The sequence below is a fragment of the Balaenoptera acutorostrata genome, chromosome 17 (genome assembly GCF_949987535.1).
Source record: "Balaenoptera acutorostrata chromosome 17, mBalAcu1.1, whole genome shotgun sequence".
NCBI classification, from domain to species: domain Eukaryota; kingdom Metazoa; phylum Chordata; class Mammalia; order Artiodactyla; family Balaenopteridae; genus Balaenoptera; species Balaenoptera acutorostrata.
This window is the reverse complement of record NC_080080.1, coordinates 39521853-39548227: the sequence shown is the minus strand read 5'-3', so window position 1 is coordinate 39548227 and position 26375 is coordinate 39521853. Positions and strand designations below refer to the sequence as shown.

General features: G+C 39.3%; 1 protein-coding gene across 6 annotated transcripts in view; it reads left to right on the top strand.

The window, feature by feature from the left end:
- The window catches only part of CPQ (carboxypeptidase Q), a 505229-nt gene that overhangs the window by 394208 nt on the left and 84646 nt on the right, over window positions 1-26375 (top strand). For 3 of the 6 annotated variants that reach the window (XM_057532249.1, XM_057532251.1, XM_057532250.1), the window contains exon 7: window positions 24527-24728. The exons of 2 other annotated variants lie outside the window; for them this stretch is intronic. In XM_057532249.1, the coding sequence (XP_057388232.1) occupies window positions 24527-24728 (202 nt within the window). Of the gene's footprint in view, window positions 1-24526; window positions 24729-26375 lie in introns of those variants that run through there. One more of the 6 variants, XM_057532252.1, reaches the window with a different exon arrangement.

The following is a 26375-nucleotide window of genomic DNA, read 5'->3' as shown; positions in this document are numbered from 1 at the left end:
CACGGGCTGCAGGTTCATAGTTCCCATTGTTTTTGGTGTCTGCCCCCAGTGGGTGAGATTGGTTCAGTGGCTTGTGTAGGCTTCCTGGTGTAAGGGACTGGTGCCTGTGTTCTGGTGGGTGGGACTGGATCTTGTCTTTTTGGTGGGCAGGGCTGCGTCTGGTGGTGGTTTTTGGGGTGTCTGTGACCTTAGTATGTTTTTAGGCAGCCTCTCTGCTAATGGGTGGGGTTGTGTTCCTGTTTTGCTAATTGTTTGGGATGGGGCGTCCAGCACTGGAACTTGGCGGGCCATTGGGTGGAGCTGGGTCTTAGTGTTGAGACGGAGGTCTCTGGGAGAGCTCTTGCCAATTGATATTACATGGGGCCCGGAGGTCTCTGGTGGTCCAGTGTCCTGAACTCTGCTGGCCCACCTCATAGGCTCAGGCCTAACCCCTGGCCAGAGCACCAAGACCCTGTTAGCCGCACAGCAGTGAATGTGGCGGTCTCCATTCTGAAGTCAGATTATGAGGGTCTACAATAGCCGTTCAGCTAGAAAAGGCTGACTTGGGAGCACTTTGTCTACGAGGCTGTCTCCAGCAGCTGGTGGCTAAAAGAGTAGGTCTCCCCATGTGCTGCCAGAATCTTAAACGTTTGTATAGAGGTCCTCACTGGGTTCAGTCACAGATTCGGTACAGACTGTCTCAAGAACACCTTACTCTCTCAAGGCTGTGTGCTTGAAACAGCCCTAAGCCTGAGGGTCTACAAGCTGCAGGAAGATGAGACCACCCTAGGCGGCCTGCAAGCCATCATTCTTGCCACGAACCCTGCTGCTGCTGTCATGGAATCCAGCTTCCCCCGCCACTGCCAGAAGAAGAAGCTGAAGAGTAGTTTTTTATTGTGTGAATAGTATATACCACAACTTCTTTATCCATTCTCCTATTGATGGTCATTTGGGTTGCTTCTAGTTTTAGCTATTATAAATAAGGCTGATATAACCATTTTCGAACAAATCTTTTGATGAACATATACATTTCTTTTCTTTTCTAGGAGTAGAATTGCTGGGTCATATGGTAGATGAATGTCTAACTTTGTTAGAAACTGTCCAAGTGGTAGGAGGCTGTACCATTCAACGTTCCACCAGCAACACATGAGAGTCCTAATTACTCCCTATCCTTCCCAATACTTAGTAGTATTTGTTAGACTTTTTATTTCTGACCATTCTTGTGGGAGTAATATTTTTATATTTTACAAGGTACCAGTCTGAAAAGTCCCAAGAAAAGTTCTGACTCCACTTCTGATAGTCATCGTTCTTTCACCCTTTCCTGCTTCCTTGCCTTAAGACTACCACCTTCATTCTGTATTCTGCCTTATGACTTAGCGAGGTCAAAGGCCTTTTACCCAGCTGCTAATGGTTGGAGTGACCTTATTTCAATTTGGAGGAACAGCTCGGAAGAGCAGGACATAGAAATGCCATCCTCTCATAAGCAACAGCTGACTCCCTGGAGGCAGACTTCGCATGGGCGCTGGGGCTGCTGGAACTCAACTGGAGCCAAAGGGAGCCTGAGGCAAGAAGGAGCCCCAAAAGCATTTGGGGAGGGAGATTTCCCTTATGCCCAGGAAAGAGGTTATTCTAGAAAGCAGGGAAAAAGATGTCAGAAAATGCTTTGTGTTATTCTTTATTGATAAAATTATTATTTGTTTAAAAATATGAACTGCTTTTTTGGTTGAATTCAGCTTTCATTCACTGAGAAGGAAATGTCACCACATATGGAAGGATATTATTGTGCTCTAGTGATTTTTAAGAGTTCACTTATAGGAGTGGAATTTAACTTTGGAATTAAAAAACATTACAGATGATTTTATTGAATTTTCAAGTCAATGAGGAAAATGAGTATTGTCCAGATGCCATTTGCCTAATCTGCTTTTCATGGGAACAATGTTACTTTCTTCTGTACTCTTGGAAGGAGAGCAGGATGTCATTTCTCATGTCCTGAAACATACAAAGGAGGAAAACCACCCTAGAATAGTTTCAACTGGATTGCTGGCATTTTTTAATCTTTTCCATTTTAAACAAAAATATGATCTGGCATAATTATAATGAGTAAGGTAATCTGGCCTTGAGAAAGCCTCATTACACAAAGTAATCAAATAAAATAGATTGATATGTTCTCTTCTGGCATGAAAAATATTTTAACCTTTTCCTGATTTATTGCACAAACTACTGGCAATTGAATTACTGGGATTATGAACACTGCCGTGTCTGGTAGTCATTAATACGGGCAATATTTTAAACAGGCTTTATTAAATGAGGGATGGGATGTATGATCATTCTAAATACAGTATTTTATCCTAACTCTAACCAACTGTAAAATAGAAAAAGTTAAAATGAATACATATAATATTTTGTCAGAATTTCTGATGTTGCCATGCTGAGGAACAAAACTTCCTCTTTACTTAAGTAAATATACAAAATATACAAAAATTACTTCTTTTAGTAGTAAAGTTCTTGCCAACTTTCCAGCCCACACTGGGTTCATTTCCACTCGAAAATAAAGGGATATTTAGAAATGCTTGTGAGAATTCTTCATGTTATCTGGGCAAATGGGTTTACTTTGACATTTTTATTTCGCCAACCCTACTGCCTCTATATAACGTTAATTTAGCTAGATTGACAGTGCTAGAGTGAGCACAGTTTTGTACTCATCTGCAGCTCTGGTTATAAAAATAATAGACCTGATAAACTCATTCAGCCTAATTGTGTCTGGACTGTGTCTCCAGAACGGCCTTGCTTGTATCGTTAATGTTCCATGCAGTATAGATGTACTAATCAGAGGTTATTGTTTCAGTCATTACTGCTGGGCTTTTATGCATCCCATGTTTTTCTTTCAGTGCCTAGGTATTTGCATTAGTCTGTCAAGCACATCACAAAATTGGTTTAAATTTCATTTATCTCAGCGTGTTCTTGGTCTGGAGCCCCATGTAGTTCCAACATTCACATAGTTTCTACAGCACACCTGGGGGCCCTTTGGGGTCTTATTAGAATCTATGGATTTCATTTTTTATAAAAAGGAAAGGGCTGTCTTTTTTATTTGTTTGCTTTCTCCTGAGAATTCCATTGTGACTATGGGACTCCAGAATATTCTGTATGGTATTTATATATAGATGTTATGTCAGCCTGGGAAGAGATGTCAAAATATTCCCTTTGGTATTAGGACAATCACATTATGCCACCTTGCAAATGAGCATGAGTAGGCTTTCACTCACCTCTTTCCTTTATCTCTTTAGAAGGGATCCGTCTTAGCTAAGTTTTTATTATTTTTTTCCTTATAAGAGAAAAGAAATAAAGTCAATTGTCACAGAAGACTGGCTGTGACAATAAGAATGGAATCTTTGACCTTGCCTACTACAGTGGCTTGGGTATTAGTTTTAGCCCATACATGTAAAGAACCATACCCTGACTTCTCTGCTACCATCACTAACCCAAATAAGCCAACTGCATTTCAAAGTTGGTTCTGAGAACATTGTGCCAAAACACTCAGGTTTACTGTGAGTTCTTGTGGCTGGCATCTTATCTCATTTGTTCTCCATTTGTGAAACCATGAAGGACTTCAGTTTGTATCCAGCCCATTTTGCCAGCTTACTAGAGGTTGCCTACTAGGCACAAGCAGTTTCTGCCTCAGTGCCTCCCTATTGCTAACCAGGTCATGATCTGACCCGGAAGGACCCGTAGCGTATTTAGTGCATAACTTCCTAAGGAAATCAGATTGGCACACCAGGATACACAAATCTGAACTGAGGTGTCATGCTTAGGATCACAAATGACCTATGGATCACAAGAACCTTTGGGACTAAATTGTCTCATCCCCATGCACTTGGCCCGTAGTACGTAACAGAGTCAGCAAACCACTTTCGAACCAGCAGCACTATTTTAATTTGCCTGGGAATGTCGTCTTCCCTTTGTCTTCTAAAAGCAGGGGTTGGCCAGCTTTCTTTACGGTCCAAGTAGTAAATATTTTAGGCTTTCAGGCCATGTGATCTCTCTACTCAGTTATCATTGTAGTGCCAAAGTAGTCATAGAAAATACTAAATAAATGAGTAGAGCTGTTTCCCAATAAAATATAAGGAGGAGGAGGAGGAGGAGAAGAAGGAAGAGAAGGAGAGGAGGAGGAGAAGAAGGAAGAGAAGGACAAGAGGGGTGGGGGAGGGGAGGAGGAGGAAGAGGTGGAGAAGGAAGAGGTGGTCGGATTTGGCATGCTGGCCATAATATGATGATTCCTGTTACTGGGAAGAAGTTTTTAGAGAACTTTCTTCTGAAGCCTTTTCCAATCTCATGACTGGTCTTGAGAAAGGTCTTCCACACCTTTTGGTGGAAGAGCTTTGTAGCACATGATGATATTCTAACATTTAAAGTGTCTTATCTCTAACATTTAGATTTTAATATGACTGTTATTTGTATGCTCAGCACTCAAGAGGTTGCAGTTTTTGTCCCTTAGATACTTGGCCAACAGAACACACCATTACCAGGTCAGTCTGTTGCCTTAGTTCTAGCCCAGTGAGCCACACAACAGGCATAGTAAGTTGATTGGAGGAAGGGGTTAACATACTTCCTCAATATTTCCTAAAGCAAGAGCAGAACCTTTTATTAAGATAACTAAATGTGATAACATTTGAAAATATATTTTAAATGGCATTTTTTAAAAAAGTGTACACATGTAGAAGCGTCTTTTAAAGAAATGAACACTCTAATATATCTGGACAACTTTCTACTAATCCTTAACAATTGTCATTCACTGTTTAACCACATCCTAGTTTTATCCGTAGCTTTACCTGCAATGTTTCTTTTTTTAAATCTGAATTATTGTCTGGGAGAGAGGCTCTTCCCAGGAGACCCCAAGAAACTCATATCTTTTGGTAATCAGTAGCCCTTCTGGAACTTTGCCCCCTACTCTGGCTGCTGTGGTTTTTGTGTACTTGTGCTAGAATAATACATAATCATTGAAGAATGGTCTGTCGATGATGGCTTGAGGAATGAATGGGCAAAATCAAACTACCAGGGCTGCCAGCAAGGTCAATGCTAGAAAGCAGATACTGGATGGTGAGTTTACTTCGTACTGTGAGAGAAGCGTCCAGAAGTCACAATAGGTAGTACTAAAACTATGTTGCTTTTAGGGCTGAAGATCAAACAGGGAACTGAGGAGCAGAATTGTGGGACACAGCTGAGAGTGCAACCTGAGTATTGCCCACAGGCCTTTGTCTTTCTCTCTGAAACTCATCCTAATAGGTCATTCCTATAAGTATTAACCCAAGTCCTGTGTAGTCTTAAAAGATACCACTTGTCCCCTGATAGAGAAGGTCTTGCTCTGGCTTTCTAACTTCCTTATCAATTAGGGCACATCTATAATTCCTTCTGACTCATCTATTTGTGTTAAAAACATAAAGGCATAATTTTTTCCTAACCAAAAGATGAGAACTCTGATTCCTTATTTTCTTTCAGAAGATCTCACTCTTGCATCCTCTTATCAAATGGTTGTCCTGCATTTACAGTTCTTCATTCTAGAAGCTGAGGTTACCCCGAACAACCAGCAGTTTGTCTAAACTGCTTTGGTTTCAGAGTTCTCTTAAAGGAGAGTTCTCAGAATCAGTTTCTCAAGAGCTTTTGTACCCCACACAGCAAAACATATATAAACAATTCGAATTTTAAAAGCTTAACAAGGCCTTTCAACAAAGGTTTTAACTGGTTTCATAACATGAGTTATTTTGAGATTAGACAGAATTTTTATTACTAGTTAAAACAGGAGTGTAATTTGCTTTTATAAATTTCTATGGTTTCATTTAATAAAACTCATCCCCGTGAAAGCAGAGGTGATGCTGTGTTAAATACTTGTAAATGTGTTTCAGGAAACTCTCCAGGTATTAACTAAGGCCCGGGAGAATGTTTAGCATGCATCCTTCCCCCGACATCGGCATAACTGGATAGTATTTTCCCCTCCAAAGCTCTGGAATACTTTATCACGCCCCGAAGAGCCAAATGGGAGGCAATGAAGCTGTTTTGTCATTTGAATTAGGAAAGGTCAAAGGGAAGAGAATGTGATAGTAAACAGAGGGAAGAGTGCTTTGTGAAAATTGTCCATTTTTTTTTTCATGTAAGGGAAAATACTTTGTTCCTTTTAATAGATCTGGAAATCCAATACTAGAGATTTTTTTGGATAGACTTGTAGAGAGAAAAGAAACAATCAAGAATTCTGAAAGCTCCCATTTCTCAAACAAATATGTACTATGTTCTTACTATTTACAAGGTGTCATTGTAATCTCTTGCATCTATATGATCATCTATAAATATGAATACTTTTTCATAGACATTGATAATAGTCATGACCCTGGTAGTTGCCAGCCCATGGACTGCTTAACTTATTTCATATGTGGAAAAAAAAAAAAAAAGAGGTTCGAGAGGTTAAAAACAAGATGTACCCAAAGTTGCACAGCACAGATATGAGGTACAGAGCCTGAACTTGAACCTAGCTTTTCTGTCTCTAGACTTCAGCCATAAGGACTTCTCTGACCATGCACTTCTCTGTATACTTATCTTATACATAGGATTTACCTACATTTATATTGATATGTACATTTATCCACTTGTCATAGTCTGAAGCACATACACACCAATTTATTCAGGCGTGGTGGCTACAGTAACACATGAATGGATGAATGGAGAAGTCACTTCCAAGTGCTTAGTTTAAAACACATATAGCACAGAATCATATTCTACCACATTTTGGAGTTTAAGGGCAAGGGATATTGTATAATCATGCAGACATTAGCTGTCACCAATAATTCTCAATGTTTTATATTCGCACTTTCTCTGAAAAGTATAAAAATATATTTATTTGTCCCTGAAGTTAACTTTTTGTATACTGCTACAATGATTAATTTTTTTTTAATCTTCACTGTAATTCTCTTCTAATTTGGGGTATTTTCTAAGTAATGTTTTAGCTAGACAATAGATATTTGGTTGGCCAAAATGTTCCTTCGGTTTTTAAGTAAAAATAAAAGACACATTTTTCATTTTCACCAAGAACTTTATTGAACAACATATTCACTGTTTTGTTCCACTACCTTCTGCCATTTTTCAGGCAACTTCATAATTCCGTCTTCCCAAAACTTTTTATCTTTTTGAGCAAAGAACTGTTCCAGGTGCCTTTTACAGTCTTCCAGGGAATTGACATTTTTTCCCTTAAGAGAATTTTGTAAAGACCAAAATAAATGGAAATCCGAAGGTGCAGTGTCTGATGAATACGGTGGATGAATCAGAACTTCCCAGCCAAGCTGCAACAGTTTTTGCCTGGTCATCAAAGAAACGTGTGGTCTTGCATTATCCTGATGGAAGATTATGTATTTTCTGTTGACTAATTCTGGAAGCTTTTCGTCGAGTGCTGCTCTCAGTTGGTCTAATTGGAAGCAGTACTTATTGGAATTAATCATTTGGTTTTCCAGAAGGAGCTCATAATAGAGGACTCCCTTCCAATCCCACCATATACACAACATCACCTTCTTTGGATGAAGACTGGCCTTTGGCGTGGTTGGTGGTGGTTCATTTCACTTGCCCCACAATCTCTTTCATTCCACTTTATTGAACAGTATCCACTTTTCATCTCCCACCACAATTTGTTTTAAAAACAGAATGTTTTTGTTACGTTTAAGTAGAGAATCGCATGCGGAAATATGGTCAAGAAAGTTTTTTTCGCTTAACTTATGTGGAACCCAAACATCAGAGCGAGTCACATAACCAAGCTGGTGCAAATGATTTTCAGTGCTTGATTGGGATATTTTGAGTATGTCGGCTGTCTCCCGCGTGGCATAATGTTGATTGTTCTCAATTCATGTCTCGATTTGATCGCTATCAACTCCAACTGGTCTGCCTGACTGTGGAGCATCGTCCAGCGAGAAATCTCCAGCACGAAACTTCGCAAACCACTTTTGACACATTCGATCAGTCACAGTACCTTCTCCATACACTGTGCAAATCATTTTTTTTTGCGTTTCAGTTGCGTTTTTACCTTTCTTGAAATAATAAAGCGTAATGTGTCAAAAACATTGCTTTTTTTCTTCCATCCTCACTATTAAAATGGCTACACAAAAATTCACCAGTTTTGATAAGTTTTTTTTTTAAATGCACACTGATATGACAGCTGTCGCAATACAGTCTAACAAAATCGTTTTGAATGAAGTTAAAGACAACTAAGCTCTACTAAAGCCATCATATGGAAAAAAAACGAACGGACTTTTTTGCCAACACAATAAAATCAAAAAAACATCCAAAGGGAACTTTCAGTGATGTGAAACTCTTCCCACTAATAAATATTAAAATCATTCCACTATTTAGAAGATAGTCTTCAGATCAGAGGCTCTCCTGGGTACCACCTTAGGACATCTCCCACTGCCTCTATTCATAAAAGAAAGGAAAATTGAGATGAAAACTCTGATCCTTGAGAGACGGATATAGTATAAGTATTTATCTGTTTACATCTATTCTACATATGTCGAGCTTAGACACCTAGGAAAATATATCGAGACCCTCCATAAATCTAGTACAGCTTCCTTCTTCCAGGATAGCTGTTCCTGATACACTAAGTACAGAGGATACACCAGGATGGATCCCTACTTATGTTATTTTTAAAGATTTCCAAGGACAGAGATTTCATTGTGTCAATATTTTTTAACATTATTAAACAACAAGCATATTGCACGCCGTGTCCACTTAGCAATGTCTTAATTTAAGGATACAACTTAGAATGCCAGAGGAGCAGTTATAAAAGAAGGTAGCCATCAGGTCTCCAAAAGTTAGTGTACCTTAACCTTACCTGCCTTAGTAGTTTCTGTGTAAAACACTAAGGAAGGAAAGGTGAATTGCGGGATGGGGGATGAACTGTGAATTGCAAAAGAGAAATTTAAACATTATTTGCAAACTAAACTCAAAGAACAAATGATTTAACACTAGTTCTGGTTTTTTTTGTTTGTTTGTATTTGTTTTTAAGAAAGTGGACTCTAATTTATTCTTTCCTTGGTGGGGAGATTAAAAAAATTTATACCTTTAATATGTTCTTTTCTTCATATTGGGAACTCAGTTTGTTACTACTCTTGGCAAACTGTTTTCTGAATATGTGGAAAATTGTACCTGCCGGAATGGATTGGTGTTTGCTCTTCTTCAATGAAAGGTGGCTGTGATCAAAAGCTGCCTCTCTCGGGTAGTTCAGCCTGCCAAAGTCTAATGCAACAGAAATGGAAAGGAAAAGGAAAATGAAGGACATATTCAAGAGTGTAACAAATAATTGGAACCTAAGACACTAAGTCTATTGGCTTCCACAGGAGCTTGGCAGAAATACTGACCGCCCATGTGATTTTTATCTTCGCATCTTTAAGGCAATTACCTTGACATGGAACACAGTAGTGATGGCTTCCATTGAAAGGCTCTATTTAAACATCTTTTTTCTGAATCACCGAGAAGAATGGAGCAAATGAAGATGGAAAATATAATCACTTGTATACAAAGCTTCTACCTTCAGTTCTCTAAAACTGTGTTAATGCCTAATTAATGGCATTCCTATTGTACAAGAATATTGAGAATGCAAATATAATTTCCCAGCTAATTATTTCATTATATGGAAGTGACACATGTGAAGTAATAATTTAATGTGGTCTTCATAAAAGCCAGCAATTGTGGACTTTCACTTAAAATTTTCAAGTGGAATGAAATTCACTTTTCTCATAATTACTCTAAGTGAAAAGTGCCTTCTTTTAGCAGATATTTACCATTGAAGTAAGGTAGTGAGACTTATATGAGTAAATTATTACTGACAGCGAAACCCAAGGAATGTCTAGGGGTACGGCCACCAGCAGCTGCGAGTCTGGACTATTACTCTCTCTTCTTAAACATGGTTTGAGCAGTTGATGTATGAATAGTGGTGGAAGAAATGTCCTTTTACGTTTCCAAAAAAAAACCCCCAAAACTCAGCCATTCACACCTCTTGAGCTAGAACAACAGAATGTCAAATACTGTATTCTCAGATTTAAGCTATAAAATAATGGTGGAGCCTGAGAGAGGGGAGAGGAAACTAAGGAGGGACTTTGTGGGATTGGTTGGAAGAGATTCAATTCTCCATTTCTTTGATTTAAGGATTATCAGTTTTAAGGAGTGCAGTTAGGAATAATAAAGCTTTTCAGGAAAAATAAAACTACATTAAATGTACAGTTTTAAAAACTGACAATAACGTACAATATCTCACACTTTTGTAGTCAGAATCAAAGTCTCTCCGAGTCTAAAGATGGCGCTGGATACCTTTTGGTCCTGAGCAGTGAGGCCTCGTGTCGGGGTGAGAGGCCACTTTGTGTAACCTGTGCTCCTTATTTTGACAAGGGCCTAAGGATGCACCTTCAGGGTTGACAGTATGATTATGAGGCATATTGAATATAGGCTTTCCTCTGTATTTCCAGTTGGGCTAAGTTTTGTTTTTTTTTTTTCCATTAAAAAAATTTTAATATTTCCAAAAGTCATACAGCTTCTTTTGAAATTCTAAGGAAGCTTTCGACAAATTGTTCAGTACCCGAGTAGAGGCCTCCGTGACGCATGTTTGGTGACACCCGTCTTCACTAACCCTGAACACTCTAGGGTCTAGTCTGAGCATCTGGTGATTTCTACTGCCTTTCATTGCTTTGCCTCACACGTGAAAATCAATCTTTTGTGTACATAAAAACTTATAAAGAATTTTAATCAAAATTAGGGGCTCACATTTAAAATTTAGTGATCTATATCGATACTAATGCAAATAACTTAACCAAAGTGTAAAATGAAATCCCAGAGACCATTTGTGTACGAAGACGTTTGTACACAGACAAACAATGACAACTAATATATGGCACGATTTGTTTCTTTGCCTGGAATTTAGCAAGTGTCTTCTGGAATGTATCAATAACAAGGTTCATTCCAATTACCAAAATGCTAAAATAGGAGAAAAATGTGATTCTTATAATCAAGGAAATTTGGTGTTTATCTGTTGAATTTTACAGTGGCAGAAATAGGAGATACAAAAAAAATCAGAAAAGTAGTATTTAAGTAGCTTCTTGGTTCCTGATTTACCTTAGATAGTCCACTTTCCACCCATTGTCCTGCCACAATTATTGATCTTTCACTCTCAAAGCTCTCATCGGTTTGGATGATCATTTATATGGCTGTTTTACTTATTAGGCACTCTTGTTGGTGACACTAACAGTAAAAAGTCTCAAGAGAACTGAATAGTTTGGTATACAATATACCTTTGAATACATGTAATAAATTCATATGATCCTCTGAAAAGCCCTGTTAAATTGGTCTTTGTTGAAGAGGATATGAAGCTCAGGGAGATTAAATGGCCTGCCAAATTCATTCAGCTGTTAAGTTACAGAACCAAGACTCCAATCTAGATGTCCAGGGCAAACGAATTCTAGTGAGTTTAGTAATAATAATAACAGGAGGAATGATCACCATCATCATCATCATCATCATCATCATCATCACCATCACCATCATCACCTTAATGGTGAAGCTACCACTTACCCAACAGAGGTTCATGACCACTGTTTGTTCCATGCACCACTTTGGCAGTTTGGTAAAGCCTATGGACATCTTCTCAAATAATATTTTTGAATGCATAAAATAAAATGCATAGTATTACAAGGATATGAATTCTATTACAATGCAGTTATCGAAATTTTTAAAATAAATACCTGATATTGGTATGTTTTCTAAATGCATAAAATAATAAGATCTTGCAGTATTATCTATTACTGTAATTTCAAAGTAGTGATGAACATAAAGTTTATTTTGAGATTTCTACAATAAGTCTAATATGATATGAAAATATCTGTGATTTCTATTGGTGACAAAGTGACAGGTTCTGCTAATACTACTGTGGTTTGTTATTTACATACATAATTGAAGGAAATTCTAAGTTTCGGTTAGAGGATATTGAAAGTAAAGATGTAATTTTTTCCCATTCAAGTTCACCGACCACCTCCAAATTTATGAACCGCCAAGGGATGCCCGGTTAAGAACTCCTGCTTTGAATAAACTGGCAAAATAACTATTATTATCCCCATCTTACAAATGAATAAACTGAGGCCCAGGGTATTAAGTAACTTGCCTAATATTTTTCACCTAATGGCCGAGAAGGGTATCAAGTGATATTAGCATCTGTGCATCACCTCCTCTAACTTCCCAGTGGCAATCACCATTGAAGTGGGAATTGTAGCATCCACTCCACTCTGAGACAGATGACCCCGTAAGAATTATTACCCTAATCACTTGTATCTCCTTCAAACACTAATGATATCCTTGATGAAGATTGCAGATAACCAAAGAGAAATCTGGGGTGAGGTCTGTGTGCCTGACTAACTGTTTATGTTCAACTTGCCTCAAGCGTTTCTAGTGTTTGGTCTCCCCTAAGTGGTCCTCAGGTGGCTTTTCAGAATGATCATTATTTCCAACGTGTTTGATGCTATTTTCTACCGTAGCGATTTTCCTCTTCTACCTTTAGGTGATTACTGCTGTTGCTTATTACTATTCTCAGATGAGGGAAATTGTTTTTCTACACCTCCCCTATCTCAGTATACGTACCTATTTGGATTTTTTTCTGTAATTGCTTTAATTTCTTAGCCTCTTTTTATCTAAACTATACCTATTAAATTATCTTAACTCTTCTCAAAGCTAAATTGCCTCATTTGTTTATTATTTTTCCTTCATTTTGTCTGAATACTTTAAAACTTACAAAGTATGCAAAGCAATTGTTAAAGCTCTGAGTAGCCCCAAGATGCATGTATTAGTTTCTGTAATTGAGTCTTAGTGATGACACCACATATTATTAGCCTCACGTTGTACTAACTCTAGCATAACAAACCTTAAGGTTTCTTTTCAAAATTATTTAATATTTTAAAAAATCTATGTACATGAGCCCTTGGCAGTTCAGTTGTTAATTGCTCATCCTTTCTCCTCCTGTTAATGGTGGCCATTTTATTTTGGCAAATCTTGCATATTAGGGTTTCTCACCTTTGATAGTGAAATGACCATGACATAGGGATGCTACATAAGGATGTCTTCCAGCCCTGTTTTCACCTGAAAAACAGATTCCTTTTGCCACACAGCTTTGAGAATAAGAGTATCTTAGTATTTCATTATTGAAGGAATTTTAGAAGTTTCACTTGTATTTAGGTAACTGAAGGGCATTTTTGATTGCTGTCACTTTATACAGCCTTCTAGGAAGGATTTATTTTTAGCACATATAACAGATGTTGTAAAAACTTGTATATCTGAAGAGCTTTATAAAATATACACTAAAGATTCAGCTTTCAACTTTAGTTGTTGAAACTTATGCTTTCTTGAGAAGATTTTTTTAAAAACATATTCTGAAAAACTGATGTTGCCTTACCACCAGTAACCACCTCATCATTGTTATCTTCACCACCACCGTCACCCAAAACAGCATCTAGAGCTGTGCTTGCAGGGTTTACACATGCATACATACACACGTATGTGTTTAAACACATACATACATGTATTTATTCATTCACTCAGCAAATGTTTGTTGAGAGCCTTCTAAGTTCCAGGCACTGTTTTAAACTCTGCCCTCCTCTTACTTCCATTCTTGTGCATCAAGGCTGATGATGTGGATAAATAAGTAAAATGATATGAGAACAGCTGAAGAGAAAAACAAGACAGGGGACAGAGATAGGGTATATGTAGAGGGAGTGTTTGAATTTTTGTTGGCGGGGGGCAAAAAAGACTTCACTGCAGTAAGGTTTGCGTAAAGGTCTAAAGAAGATAAATAAGTAGCTCTGTGGGTATCTGGAAGAGAACATTCTAGGGAAGGTGCTGATGGAGTGTGGGGGGCATTCTGGGAACAGTGAGGAAGCCAGCATACCTGAAGTGGTGCAGGGAAGGGATAGTAGCAGGACAGAGGAGCCCAGATCATGTCAGGTCTCATGGGCCATTTTCTCTGAGTGAGATTAGAACTCTTGGAGGCTTTTGAGCAGAGAACTAACCTGATCTGAATTAATAGTCTAAAAGGATTGCTCTGGAAGCTGGTTTGAGAATAGACTGAAGGAGGACTAGAACTGAACATGGCTGAATAATCCAGGTGAGAGATTATGGTAACTTGTGCCAGGATGGTAACAGTGGATGAAAAGTTGTCAGCCTCCGGATATATGTTAAGGAAAGAGCCAAGAGGATCTGATGATGGATTGTATATAGAGTGTGAGAGGAAGAAAAGAGTCAAGTGTGACTCCACAGTTTGAGGCCTGAGCAAGTTGAATGGGAGGAGTTGGGTAGAGGGGTGTGAAGAGGGGGTCAGGAGCTCAGTTTTGGACATGTCAAGTTTGAGATATTGGACATCCACATCGAGAGGTCAGGTACACAGCTTGGTTAAAAAAAAAAAAAAAAGACTAGAGTTTAGGGGAGAGGTCTAAAGATAACCATGGTCATGGATTTTTCTCCATATAAATGTTCCATCTATATCGACAATACTACTTTCCTTCTCTCGACACCTCTGCCTCCTGTCCAGTGGAAGCTCAGCTTCTGTGCTTTCAACACTGGGATTGCTATTTTTGCTCTCCAGGGGATATAAGATCCTCTGGTTCCCAGGGTTAGCATTCTCCACAGGTGTCCTCCATCCCATCCTCATGAGACTCATTGGGAGTCACTATCTCTGGGCTGTTCTCTCCCTATTCCTAATTCAGTCTCCATCTCTCCTCTCCTTCCCCCATGGCCATTGTAGCCCCGAAGGGGATTCGATGCACCACCATTCCATTCAATAAGTCAGTTGATTTTGTTTGATTGGAATGGTTTTGTTCAGCCTTCTTTGAGGTTCAATTCAATATTCTATAGACAACTTGAGGCCACTTTAATCATAACACCAAATAACTAGTAACTCTTACCCCCAGATTCTTCCTGGCCAAGATCATTTCTTCCATTCTTCTGGTGAAGAATTCTAGAAATTCAACTGAGCAAGTACTTGGGCATTTCATCAGATCCTAAGGTGCTTCTTGAGAATGTTTTTGGCTCTGCTCATAGATATTCTCCTAAACCCATGTCAGTGGAGGAAGGATGATTTAACACATGGGCAAGATTACAACCAGACTCTTTAATTTTTTAAATTATAAAATTCCAACTTTCCCACATATCCAAATTATATATAAACATATGAATCTTCTTTGAGTCAATAATATAGAATATTCACTCATTCAGCAAATATTTATTGAGCCCTGTTACATATTCTTGGTGTTGTTTCAGGGAGTTCCCTGTCATTAGGGAGCCTAGATGCTTCCAAATATCACATAGGCCGTACTTATACTAAAAACGTATTTATTGTTTATCTAAACTTCAAATTTAACTGAGTATCCTGCATTTTATCTGGTCACTGAGGTCATGTGACAGCTTGGCTGGGCTGGATGGTCAAAGATGGCCCAACTTATGGAAGCTGGGGCAGACTGTCATCTGGGCTGCTCTCCCCATGTGGTACCTCAACTAGCCCAGGCTTCTTTACATGTCAGTCTTAGGGCAGCAAAAGGTCAAGGTGGCAGCTGTAAGGCTTCTTTTGGCTCACGCTCTGAAGTTGCAAGTGGTCGCTTCTGCCAGAGTCTATTGGTCAAATAAAGGCACAGGGCCGGCCTACATTCAGAGGGTGGGGAAAGAGATTGCACCTCTTGATGAAAGGAGTGGCAAATTTACATTGGAAAAGGGAATATATACAGGGAAGGGAAGGATTTATAGCCATTAAATAATCGATCACAAGTAGTAAACACAGCAGAGAAGTCTCTGCCATCAGGGACCAAACACTATTCTAAGAAGAGACAGACAACAAAGATAAACATTCGTTGTTGATACAAAGGAGAAAAAGAAAGCATAATCAGGGGGTTAGGGAGTGTTATCAGGAGTGTTAGGGGAGGTCTTCTTTTATATAAGGTGGGCAGGAAGACTTCCCTAAGAAGAGGACATTCAGCAGAGCCCAGAAGGAAGTGAGAAATATCCAGAGGAACGGGGTATCAGAGGAAGTAACATGTTCATAAGCTTCAGAACCCAAGCATTATTGAGGAACTGAAGGTGGCCGAAACAATGAAAGTGAAGTGGAGAGTAGTAGGAGATGAGGTCAGAGAAGTTATGGAAGGTCAGGCTCAATCTACATCTCGGGCCTTCTAGGCAAATATAAGGGCTTTGCCTGTTAGCTTGTGTGAGCTGGAAGCCACATGCAGAGTCCCAGAAGAGGAGTAGCATCATTTGACTTAGAGTTTTTTTAACAGGGTTACTCTGGCTTCTGTGTAGGGAATACACTGAAGAGTGGCAAGGGTTGAAATGGTTGGGAAGCTATTGCAATACTCTAGATGAGGGGTGATAGTGGCTTGAACTGGGTGAGAATAGTGGAGCTGGTGAGTTGTTGTTGAACAATAGGTCTATTTTTGAAATAAAGCCAACAGGATTTGCTGATAGATTGCATTTGGGGTGTAAAAGCAAGAGAGGAGCCAAGAATTTGAGAGGAGTCAAAATTTTTAGACTCAGCAACTAGAAGAATGGATTTGCTGTTTACTGGGTTGGACCCTCCTTATAAGAGGGAGGCAAGAACAGCAAAGGCAGAAGAAGGCAACGTGATGACAGAAGCAGGAGGAGAAAAGGCAATGAGATGAGGAACCATGAGCCAAAGAATGGAGGAAGCTTCTAAAGCTGGAAATGGCAAGGAAATGGATTCCCCCTTAGAGCCTCCAGAAGGAACCAGCCCTGTCAACACCTTGATTTTAGCCCTATAAGACTCATTTCAGACTTAGGACATCCAGAACTGTAAGAGAATAAGTTTATGTTGTTTTAAGCCACCAAATTTGTGGTAATTTGTTACAGCAGCAATAGGAAACTAATACACGATTAGACCTTTAAATAGAGATGCTGAGTAGCTGTTGGTTATGAGTTTGAACTTGGGGAGAGAGGCATAGAATGTGAATTGGAACTCATCACAATATAGGTTTATTTAAAACCATAAAGCTGGATGAGAGCACCAACAGATTGAGGATAGAGAAATGAAAAACCTTTTGACTGTTTTTGACCACCCCAACATCTAAAGATCAGGAGAGTGAGAAAATCAGCCAACAAATGAGAAGCCATATCCAGTGATGCATGAGGAGACCAGAGAGTCTGAGGTCCCAGAAGCCAAGGGAAGAAAGTATTGGCAGGAGTAAGCAAGTGACAAATTCAGCTCCATCAAATATTCGCAATTTAGTGCTAAGTGATCTCAATCTTGAATTTTTCGCTAACTTATACAAAGGTTCTATGAGAGACAATTGATATTTGAGAGTGGGATAGAAAAAGGAGGCACCATTAATAATTATGCCAAGACAAAGGATGTAAATTGGGACTGCCCAGGGCAAACAGGAATGTATGGTCCCCCTATTTGGTTTCTGTCTCAATAACTGTTAAATAAATACAGTTTACTTCCTAAAGAAACATCTTTACTGAACTATGACTTAATATTTTGCTTTTGGCTTTAATTGAGGATCAATATTTAGGAAATAGTGTTAGGAAAGATATTTCTGCCTCTTTTATAAAACTGTTATTGGAGACCCTGTTCTTTATTTTGTTCAATGTTCCTCATAGAAAGAACCATGTGGTAATTCCTCTTAGAATGGAATGCTGGAAAAACTGTTGCTTTTTTCAAGGAGCTGGTGTATCCTTTCTTTTCCTAGATAATGAGAGCTTCATAGTACATCATTCTTCCCTCTTACCTTGGTAGCACGAGCTAGAACTGTTATATCTTCAAGTTGCAGTTAGGGTATCATGTCAAATTTTCCCAGCTGTGACTTTCTTTCTCCTCAAATATTTCTTGAGTACCCACTATGTGCTGAGCTTTGTTATTTAAGCTACAGGTATGGCAGAGATCCACACAGATTTGATCCCTGCCTTCATGGCATTTTCTTGCTTCTCAAGAGTTTACATACTTTTAAAATATGGTGTTAGTATCTTATAGGAAGCCTTGAATTCTTTCAAGAGCAAAGTAGGTATAAAAGACACATAGAATAAAGTGCAACAGTGCAGTATATTATTTAGATAGGGGTGTGGCGTGTTAGGAATGGAAGGCGAGGGGAGAGGTAGAGCATGAAGCCTTGAGTAGAACCAGAGCCTTGAAGCTCCTCATGTTTTTCATGAGGTTTCAGACCCACTATTGTGATTTTGAGAGAAAAGAAGGCACGTTTAAGGAAATAAAATGACTTCTAAAGCTGTGTTTAGCATCTTTACTAATAGTAGTAAAGAGTGCTTGATCAAGTAAAGCATTTAAGGATATTGTCATAATCCAAAAATGCTCTAAGTGCTTATCTACTGGCTATAGAGAAAAGAGAATTAATGACTAATTGTGTTGTAATATGATATGCCCTAGGATTGAGTGAATATTTCAGTTCCAGATTATAAAGTAGCCAATTTTTGCAGGACAAGAAAATAAGTACTATATTTTTAAAAGAAATAAGCTGTCTACTCATAAGAAGAGGAACTCCTTTCAGTTATAACCTTGGCTAGGGATTTAAAGAGGCTGCTGTAGTCTTCCCAGTCAAGAGAAGGGGATTGATTAGAAGTCAACCAGAAAGCACCGTCCTGGCTGGTAAGACCCCACCATCAAAAACAAGAAACATGTCTTTATGTTTATTAAGCATGCAACAGTGTCAAAGAAGAAAGGTCAAACGAAGGAAGGGATCCTCTTCTAGACAATTTAGTTCTTACACTTTGATAGCAGCATGATGGGTACAAGAGGAGACGGGGATACCATGCGATGGAGGAGGTTGAGAGGGATAGAGAATTAAAAAGGCAGAGACAGCTGCTTTCACAAAGCCAGCTGCGTTGGAGATTTCTCTTCTACAACTGCTTATTGAAATGTATATGAAACTAGTAACACGAAACACTTGGGCAACATATTATGTTAAAGGAATCAAAATTTAATTGTGGAGACTTTGAGTCCCACTGATTCCAACTATTGATTATGTTGCTTCAACATGCAGGAATAAAATTAAAAGCTGAGATTGACAACAAGCTGCCATGTAAACCATTTTTTAAGTCTGTCTACCAAATACCCTGGATATTGGGTTGTTTTTATTCCTAAAAGAAATGTAAATACAGTCATAGTTCCTGTATAATATAAATAAAATTCTTATTTCTTTTAGCCTAGGTTTATGCCATATTTTCAGCCTTCTGACTCACTATTCTTGCCATAGTGACATTTATAGAGGGATCGTGTGTTTTCCATAAGTTTAAGGGCTATCCACGGACCTTAAGTAGCTCAAGAGGAGAATTCACTGAGATCTAGAGTGCTTCGAACAACGCTGTGAAAATTGGATTGCCTGAAAACACAGGTTTGTCTCACAAGAGAAACCTTCTGTGCACACGCAGAGAATGATAGGGCTGGAAAGGGATCTCCGGAAGCCATTTATTCTGTCCCATCTCCAGGCAGCATGGTGACTAAACCACAATAGGTGTCTGTGATTTTCGTACTAATGTAACTTATCCAAGACTGCCTATTCCCCCGAGCCACAGCCAGTTTAGCTGTCAAACGAAAATAACTTATGGCGCTCCACCTTGTCATTTTCCCTTTCCTGGCTCTCCCCTGGGTCCCCAGGGCTGTTCAAAACTGAATGCTGGAGACTGCCGGAAATAAAAGTCTGAACCTCGGGGTAGACCTGACCAGAAAGTAAAACCTATTCTTGGTTTTGCACAGCAGGGAGAAACCTCTTTACCTATATCCCATCATGACAGGGATTTGAGCTAAAGCTCCGTGAAGCAGCCCCGCTCCAGTTACACCCCTTGAAATGGGAATTCCAGGGTCACTGGCAGCACCGGAGAAGATGATTATAGCAACTCAGCACATGGTCTCATAGGGTGGTTTCCTTTTGAGAACTCGTTTTGGAGCCTACCACCTGGCCAAATAGCATCACCACCATCGTCTGTAAAATATTAACATTTACCGGAGCGGGAAAATGGTACCGAGACTGATTGCCCTGTGTCGGGGGCGGAGTGGGCGGGAACCGTTTACTTCTTTGAAGATTGAACTGAGGAGGCTACGTGATTAATTCGAATAATTAGGAGTCTCTTTTTCTCGTCAGTTGATTTTTGGGATTGCAATTTTAGTTCAAAACCAAAGACAGGTTACCTAGGTTATGAGAAAATAAAAGCTTTGAAGCAAAAAAGAAGCTGAATTTGGGAGGAAAGGAAATGTTGAACTTGGGTCTGTGTTTCCAAAGAAGAATTATCTGGAATTTTATAAAAGCGAAGAGCACAAATATCATCCCTGTGTTTATATTAGGAAGTAAGCATTTGAAAACATGCAATACGTATTTTAAACATTGTTCTACTTTCTAATCTTGCGTTGCTCCCAAAGATTGCTAATGGTTACCAAATTGTTCTTTGGCAGAGTAAGCCGACGCTTAAAAAAAAGAAAAAAAGAAGAGAAGTGATAGGATGTGATTCTAGCACAGGACAAAGTTATGAATCCTCAGCCCTGAGCAGATATTAACTAATCCAGCAATCCCAACCTAGAGGTTAGCCAGGAGCATTTCTCTGCATCACATTATGTCCGTTACATGGCAATGAAGGACAGTTTCCATGGCTCCTAATAAAGAGATGTTTCTCTTTATGAAGAGAGCAGAGTGAAGGGTTTACAGATAATATCTGAGCTTGTCACTGAGCTTCTCAGCCTCTTCATCTATATGTTTGCCTCAATCGGTGCAGGTTATCTCAGCAATAAAGCGTTCGATCTCTAGAAGTAGGTTTCTCCCTACATCCTATAACCAGGAGGATGGATATTTTGTTTTGTGTGCTAAAGTGGGTTGAATGAAACCAGCATGGCTCTGCTCTGCTTTCACTAGCTATAATCAGCTTTTCAAATCTACACTGAGTATGCCCCCAGTGACTGATGGCATAGTGAGGAACACATTTGTGACCACACATTCCTGAGAAGCAGCAGTCCTAACAGCCCAGTGACCCGACTTATTCGTTCCTGTTTCTTTGTGCAGAGACATTTTGTTTTCCAAGCTCTTTGGCCATGTGCTAACGATTAGACAATGACTCCATAAATGAGGAGGAAAAGCGGCGTCATGGACGGTGGGTGGTTTGTTTTCTTAGTTCTTTATTGAAAACATATGGAGATGTTTATATATAAATAGACAACAATAGACTGCTGCCATCATGTTAGCAACAGCTAATAAAATTCTACATGAATAGAGATCAAACTTGTGTCTACCTATGCCAGAATTCTGGTTTACTGAGATCTGCATATCCTGTCTAATTTGGGTTGAAAAGATGTTTTATTGTTTTACTTTTTATTCCTAGTTGGAAGGAAATGGCGGACCAAGGGTTTTGTTCTTGTTTTTGTTTTTGTTTCATTCTTCTCTTTGCTTAATCAAATTACTTTGTTAGTGGGGACAATAAATTCTGTCCAATCAGACCTTGTATTGTGATCATGCAAAAATATTTTAAACTCTATACATTTGTTTCACTACAGTCTTTGTATTTTTGAATTAGAAGTGAGGACTTGTGGCCTGACAGCTGGAAACAAGCATCAGCAGACAGGGCAGTGGGGAGGGACTGAGAGCACAGGCTTGGGGAGGCAGACCTCCGGGTTTGAATTCTGGCTGCTCCACTTACTAGCTAGGTAACCTTGGGAAAGTTAGTTAACCTGACTAAACCTCAGTTGCTTCATCTGTGAAATGAGAAATGTGGCACTTTACAGAATGATTGGGAACGTTACATGGGATAAGCTGTAAAGCCTTTCATACAGTGTCTGGCATGTAGGAAGCACTGCAAAAATGCTACATATTATCATTGTAAGCAGCTAACAGAATGGTTTATATGGAGACCATCCTTGAAAATCTGAGAGGTACTGATGTTTAGTGGTAAGACCAGTAACAGCAACTATTGATCAAGTGCTCGTTATACGCTGGGGTCTACATTGCACTCTTTCTTACGACTCCATGAACTGGGTACCAGTATTATCCCCATTTCATGGCAGAAGAAACTGAGGGGTTACACAGACTGCCCAGAGTCACAGAGCCCATGATTGGTTAATCTGATGGTCAAACTCACTCTGAATAATCCCAGAGCGCATACTTGTTATCACTCTGCTAAAAAGGCTGCCACATAGACAGCGTCTGGCACCTTTGAAATCTCCTTTATTTACATTATTCTCAACATTGCCATTAACATCCTGGCATTGCACGGTACCATTCACAAACTGTGGGGTGCTGTGTACCTGGGACATCTGTTCATTTGCAGTTGAAGAGGGTCAAGAAGGCTTTAATGCATATTTTGTTAGGAGCCCTGACAAGTTCAACTCGAACACCACTTTCACTTTTGGTCTACAAATGTCTTGTCTTTGAAGACCCTCAAAGCTCCATATGCCCAGGCTCATTGTTCAAGCCTGGAAAAGAGCATTTGTCGCAGCCTACAGATGGAGAAGCCAGAGGCCAAGGCGACATGACTTGGGGACAGCGGGAGAGGCCAGTCACTCCCCTCAGCAGCCTAGCATGTCCGTTGCTGAGTCAGGAATGGAGTCGAGTGGGTCCAGGGCTGTGTCCATCTCACCAAGCTGATGGCCAAACTACTGACTAGCTCTGCTTTTAACTAAATTGTATATAGTTAGGAGCAAATTGCCTAATTTTCTTGTTGGAAGGATGGGATCTGCCAGAAATATGGGAATCCTCACATACATTACCCAACTGTTTTTATTTGCAGATATATTATGTTATTTCTTTTCTCATTTTTACAGGGCAGGGAGAGAATTTGGGGCGGGGGGGGGTCAGCAGGGCACATAAGGGGACAGGGTTAGGACTGCCAAATTCATGTCAACTTGCTCACCTAGCACCAGTGTGCTAGTTGAACGAGCCCTGAATGTAAGACATTAATGCAAATATTTTGCATGTTATTAACTCTAGTGGTGCTACTGTCATGCAGTAGCCGCAGCTGAAAGCGGAGGTGGTACTTTTTATCATAAATGCCTTGGGTCTTTCTCTGAAAATCGCCATGAAGACAGAAATTCCTTAGAAGTGAAAGTGGAAACATGAAGAGACTTCTGCTTTGTTAACTTTCTCATCATCATCAACAACAACAAAATGATATCCCAGGGCCATGAAGTTCAGTCCTATAAATGTTGGCAACATCCTCCTTTAGAACCAAAGGGCACCGTTCCTGCCCTTGTAACAACAGTACCCTTCCATGGCAATAGTTAGGAAGTCATTGTAAAAACATAACTGTTTTACAGAAAAAAAATATTTATGCAACCCTGAAATTATGTTGTAAGTAAAAAATCATTCTAATTCAGGACAAGCATGGCCTACTGCTTACTCCCTCCCGTGCTAGTGGTGACAGGGTGGAGTTTTGGAAAGCACAGGATTTCAGACCCAGCTCTCTCATTTGCCAACTGTGTGACTTTGAGCAAATCACTTGACCTCTCTGATCCTCAGTTCCTTTTCTTTAAAACAGCATCAACCATAAAACTGCTCCGTCTACTTTATGGGTTATGGAAGAAGATCAAAGGAGATTGTAAATATGAAAGCTCTCTGAAAGCACTGTAAAAATATTATTATTGATTTTTACTAGGTGAATAATGAGGATGACAGCTTGGAAATAACTCAACCGAGGTAGTATATGGTCAGTCTGGAAGAAGTGAATGGGTCCTGGGAAATAGATGGCCAGGCCAGTTTGAAGGACCTTAAACTTGCAAGTCTTAGGGCAGTGTGGCAATTTAGCTGTGCAATCTGGTGAGAGGCTCTTATATTCTAAGCTCTTGCTGTGACAATATTGGCTACATGGAATCACTGTGTGCTTTCTTACCAGACTTTATCTGGAAAAAGTTTACACACTAGTGGCCTGGCAGAGTTGCTGGGGTTTAGATGCTACAGCTGTACCCCAGAGAAAACAGCATTTCATGTGTTGTTCTATTACCTCCCTCCCTGGGGATTCAACAGATGGAACAACAGTGGAATCAGAAACCCAAGACAAACCTGTCAGTTTGATGCCTTTAAGCCTTCACAGAATTCACAATCAAAATAAGATAGAATATCCATCTAGGGGGAAGAGGTGCAGAGAAATAGGCCCACAGGTTACACCTTTTTTTGTCTAAGCATGGCTAATACTATCCGGAGGTCCCCACCATATAAAAGGAATTGTATCTGGTACAAGGTAGACTCTTAAGAAAATTGGTTGAAAGAGTATTATTGCTAGTAGCAATAATTGAGTAATTTTAATATGGAGTTTTATATTTATTTTCATTGAATTTTAAAAAAACCTTCCAAGTCGACTCAAATTTGGCAGATTCCAAGATGAGTAATTTTGCATCTCAGAACTGTTAGGTAATATGCAGACTGGATCCTAAGTCGAGCAGAGCAACATGTGCTTTGGCAACAACTGGTGAGGAGATAAAGTATTTGATTATTGTTTTTTTGATAACTTCCAAAGAGAAAGCAGAGAAGCAACAGATATGAACCAAACATTTCTCTCTTTTGTTAAGGCAAATATTTCCAACTACAGCCTCGTGATGGAGTCTGACCTGGGGACCTTCTTACCCTCTGGGCTGCAGTTCACTGGCAGTGACAAGGCCAGGGCCATCGTGGAGGAGGTCATGTGCCTGCTGCAGCCCATCAATGTCACACAGGTCTTTAGAGCTGGAGAAGGGACAGACATTAACTTCTGGATCCAAGCTGGAGTACCTGGTAAGAGCAATAGATGAAGTTGGGGTTCTTTACATACTGTTACCAATTTAAAATAAAATTTCTATTCTAACATGCCACAGTAGATACTGGTAGGTCATTTAAAATATGGAAACCCTTAGCTTTGTCCACAAGGTATAATCTGATGATTTCCAATATTGGGATAATAATACTCCTTTTATTTATTTGCCCATCTGTCTTCTCTTTCTGAAGTATAAGTTCCTCACTCCAAGAGATTCTGATTTAATGACTCTGGGATTGTGCCTAGAAATTGTTTTGTTTTGTTTTGTTTTAAACAGGTGTCTGGTAATTGTAGCACAAATGATCTCCCGACCAAAATTTATGAAATAGCGTAGAAGGCAATTATTACTACTAATATCCTTCTAGTTCTAGCCCTATGCTGCAGAAAGTTCTCTGACCCAAATAATTCCCTACCCAAATCCATGGTATCTGAAATTTTACCATTAGAGATTTATTCTTTGAGGTTGGGTACTTCTTGCTAATCATATTTTCCTAATGCAGAGACTACTTTAAGAGGTTGGACATAAACTAAGTTACCCTGATCAGTGATTCATCAGGTTGATATTTTTAAGACAAGTCCTGGGCAGGGATGAAATTATGTAATAGGAATAGGCCTGGCAGTTACAGGACTAGAAAGGAGAACAGTCCTAAAGAAGACAAACTTATAGTACTTCGCAAATTTGCCCTAGACTGGCCATGAGAAAGGGTTATTGATGATCTTAGACCTCTATGACCTGGGGTTGTTCCCTCAACACCATTATCTCCATAATCAAAAACACTGTTAAAGAATCTATTTGCAAATTATTCTGTACTTGTATTATGCAAACAGGAAGTCCAGCTTTTGAATAGTTTTAAAATTACGGTTTCCAGAACCATTTCTATGGCTACAAAACATTTCACAGGTTTAAAAAAAAGTCTCTCTAGATCCACCCCACTCCAGCTTTTTTCTTTTAGCCTGCAAAATAGACTTTACCAATAGCATACTATATGGATTTAAACTTTTTAAAAAGCTCATTCTTTAGATATTATAGATTAAAGTATATTTTAGATGTTAAGGTTGCTAATAATCTTTCATAACTAAAAATAGAAGGAGCTCTTCTTTATTCTAAGACAAGAAACTAAATTCTCTCCAATGGTTTGTGTATATTTTAACCATATTGTGAAATATCTTAAAACAACATTTCCATTTTCAGTGCCGTGGGTCATCTAGACAGACGCAAGACCCTCTACATATACGTTTTTAATCATGATCAAGGTCTAGGGGAAGGGAGTTTGCCCTTTAAGTCCTATAGAATGATTTTGTTTGAATTTTAGATTTTTCCTGACCCTTAACTTTTTCAATAAGAATCTTCCTAAAGTTTCAGAAAAGCTAAGTAAGTTTGCTGGGGATAGAGGTGAGGAAAAGACTGACAGATTGTGGGTGAATTCGAGTGAAGACCGGGGGTGCTTAAAGGGGATGTGAGGAGCTGAAGCCTAGACCGAAGTAGAACAAAACGTGCGCTGCCTCCTCCCAGCTAGTTTTGCTTCTGCTGCACTGGATCAACAAAACAGAATCGGCTCTAGCTTTACTCCTTCCATATAGATACTGCATAAGAATGGTTCTATTTGGAATTAGCAAGTTGATTTGAT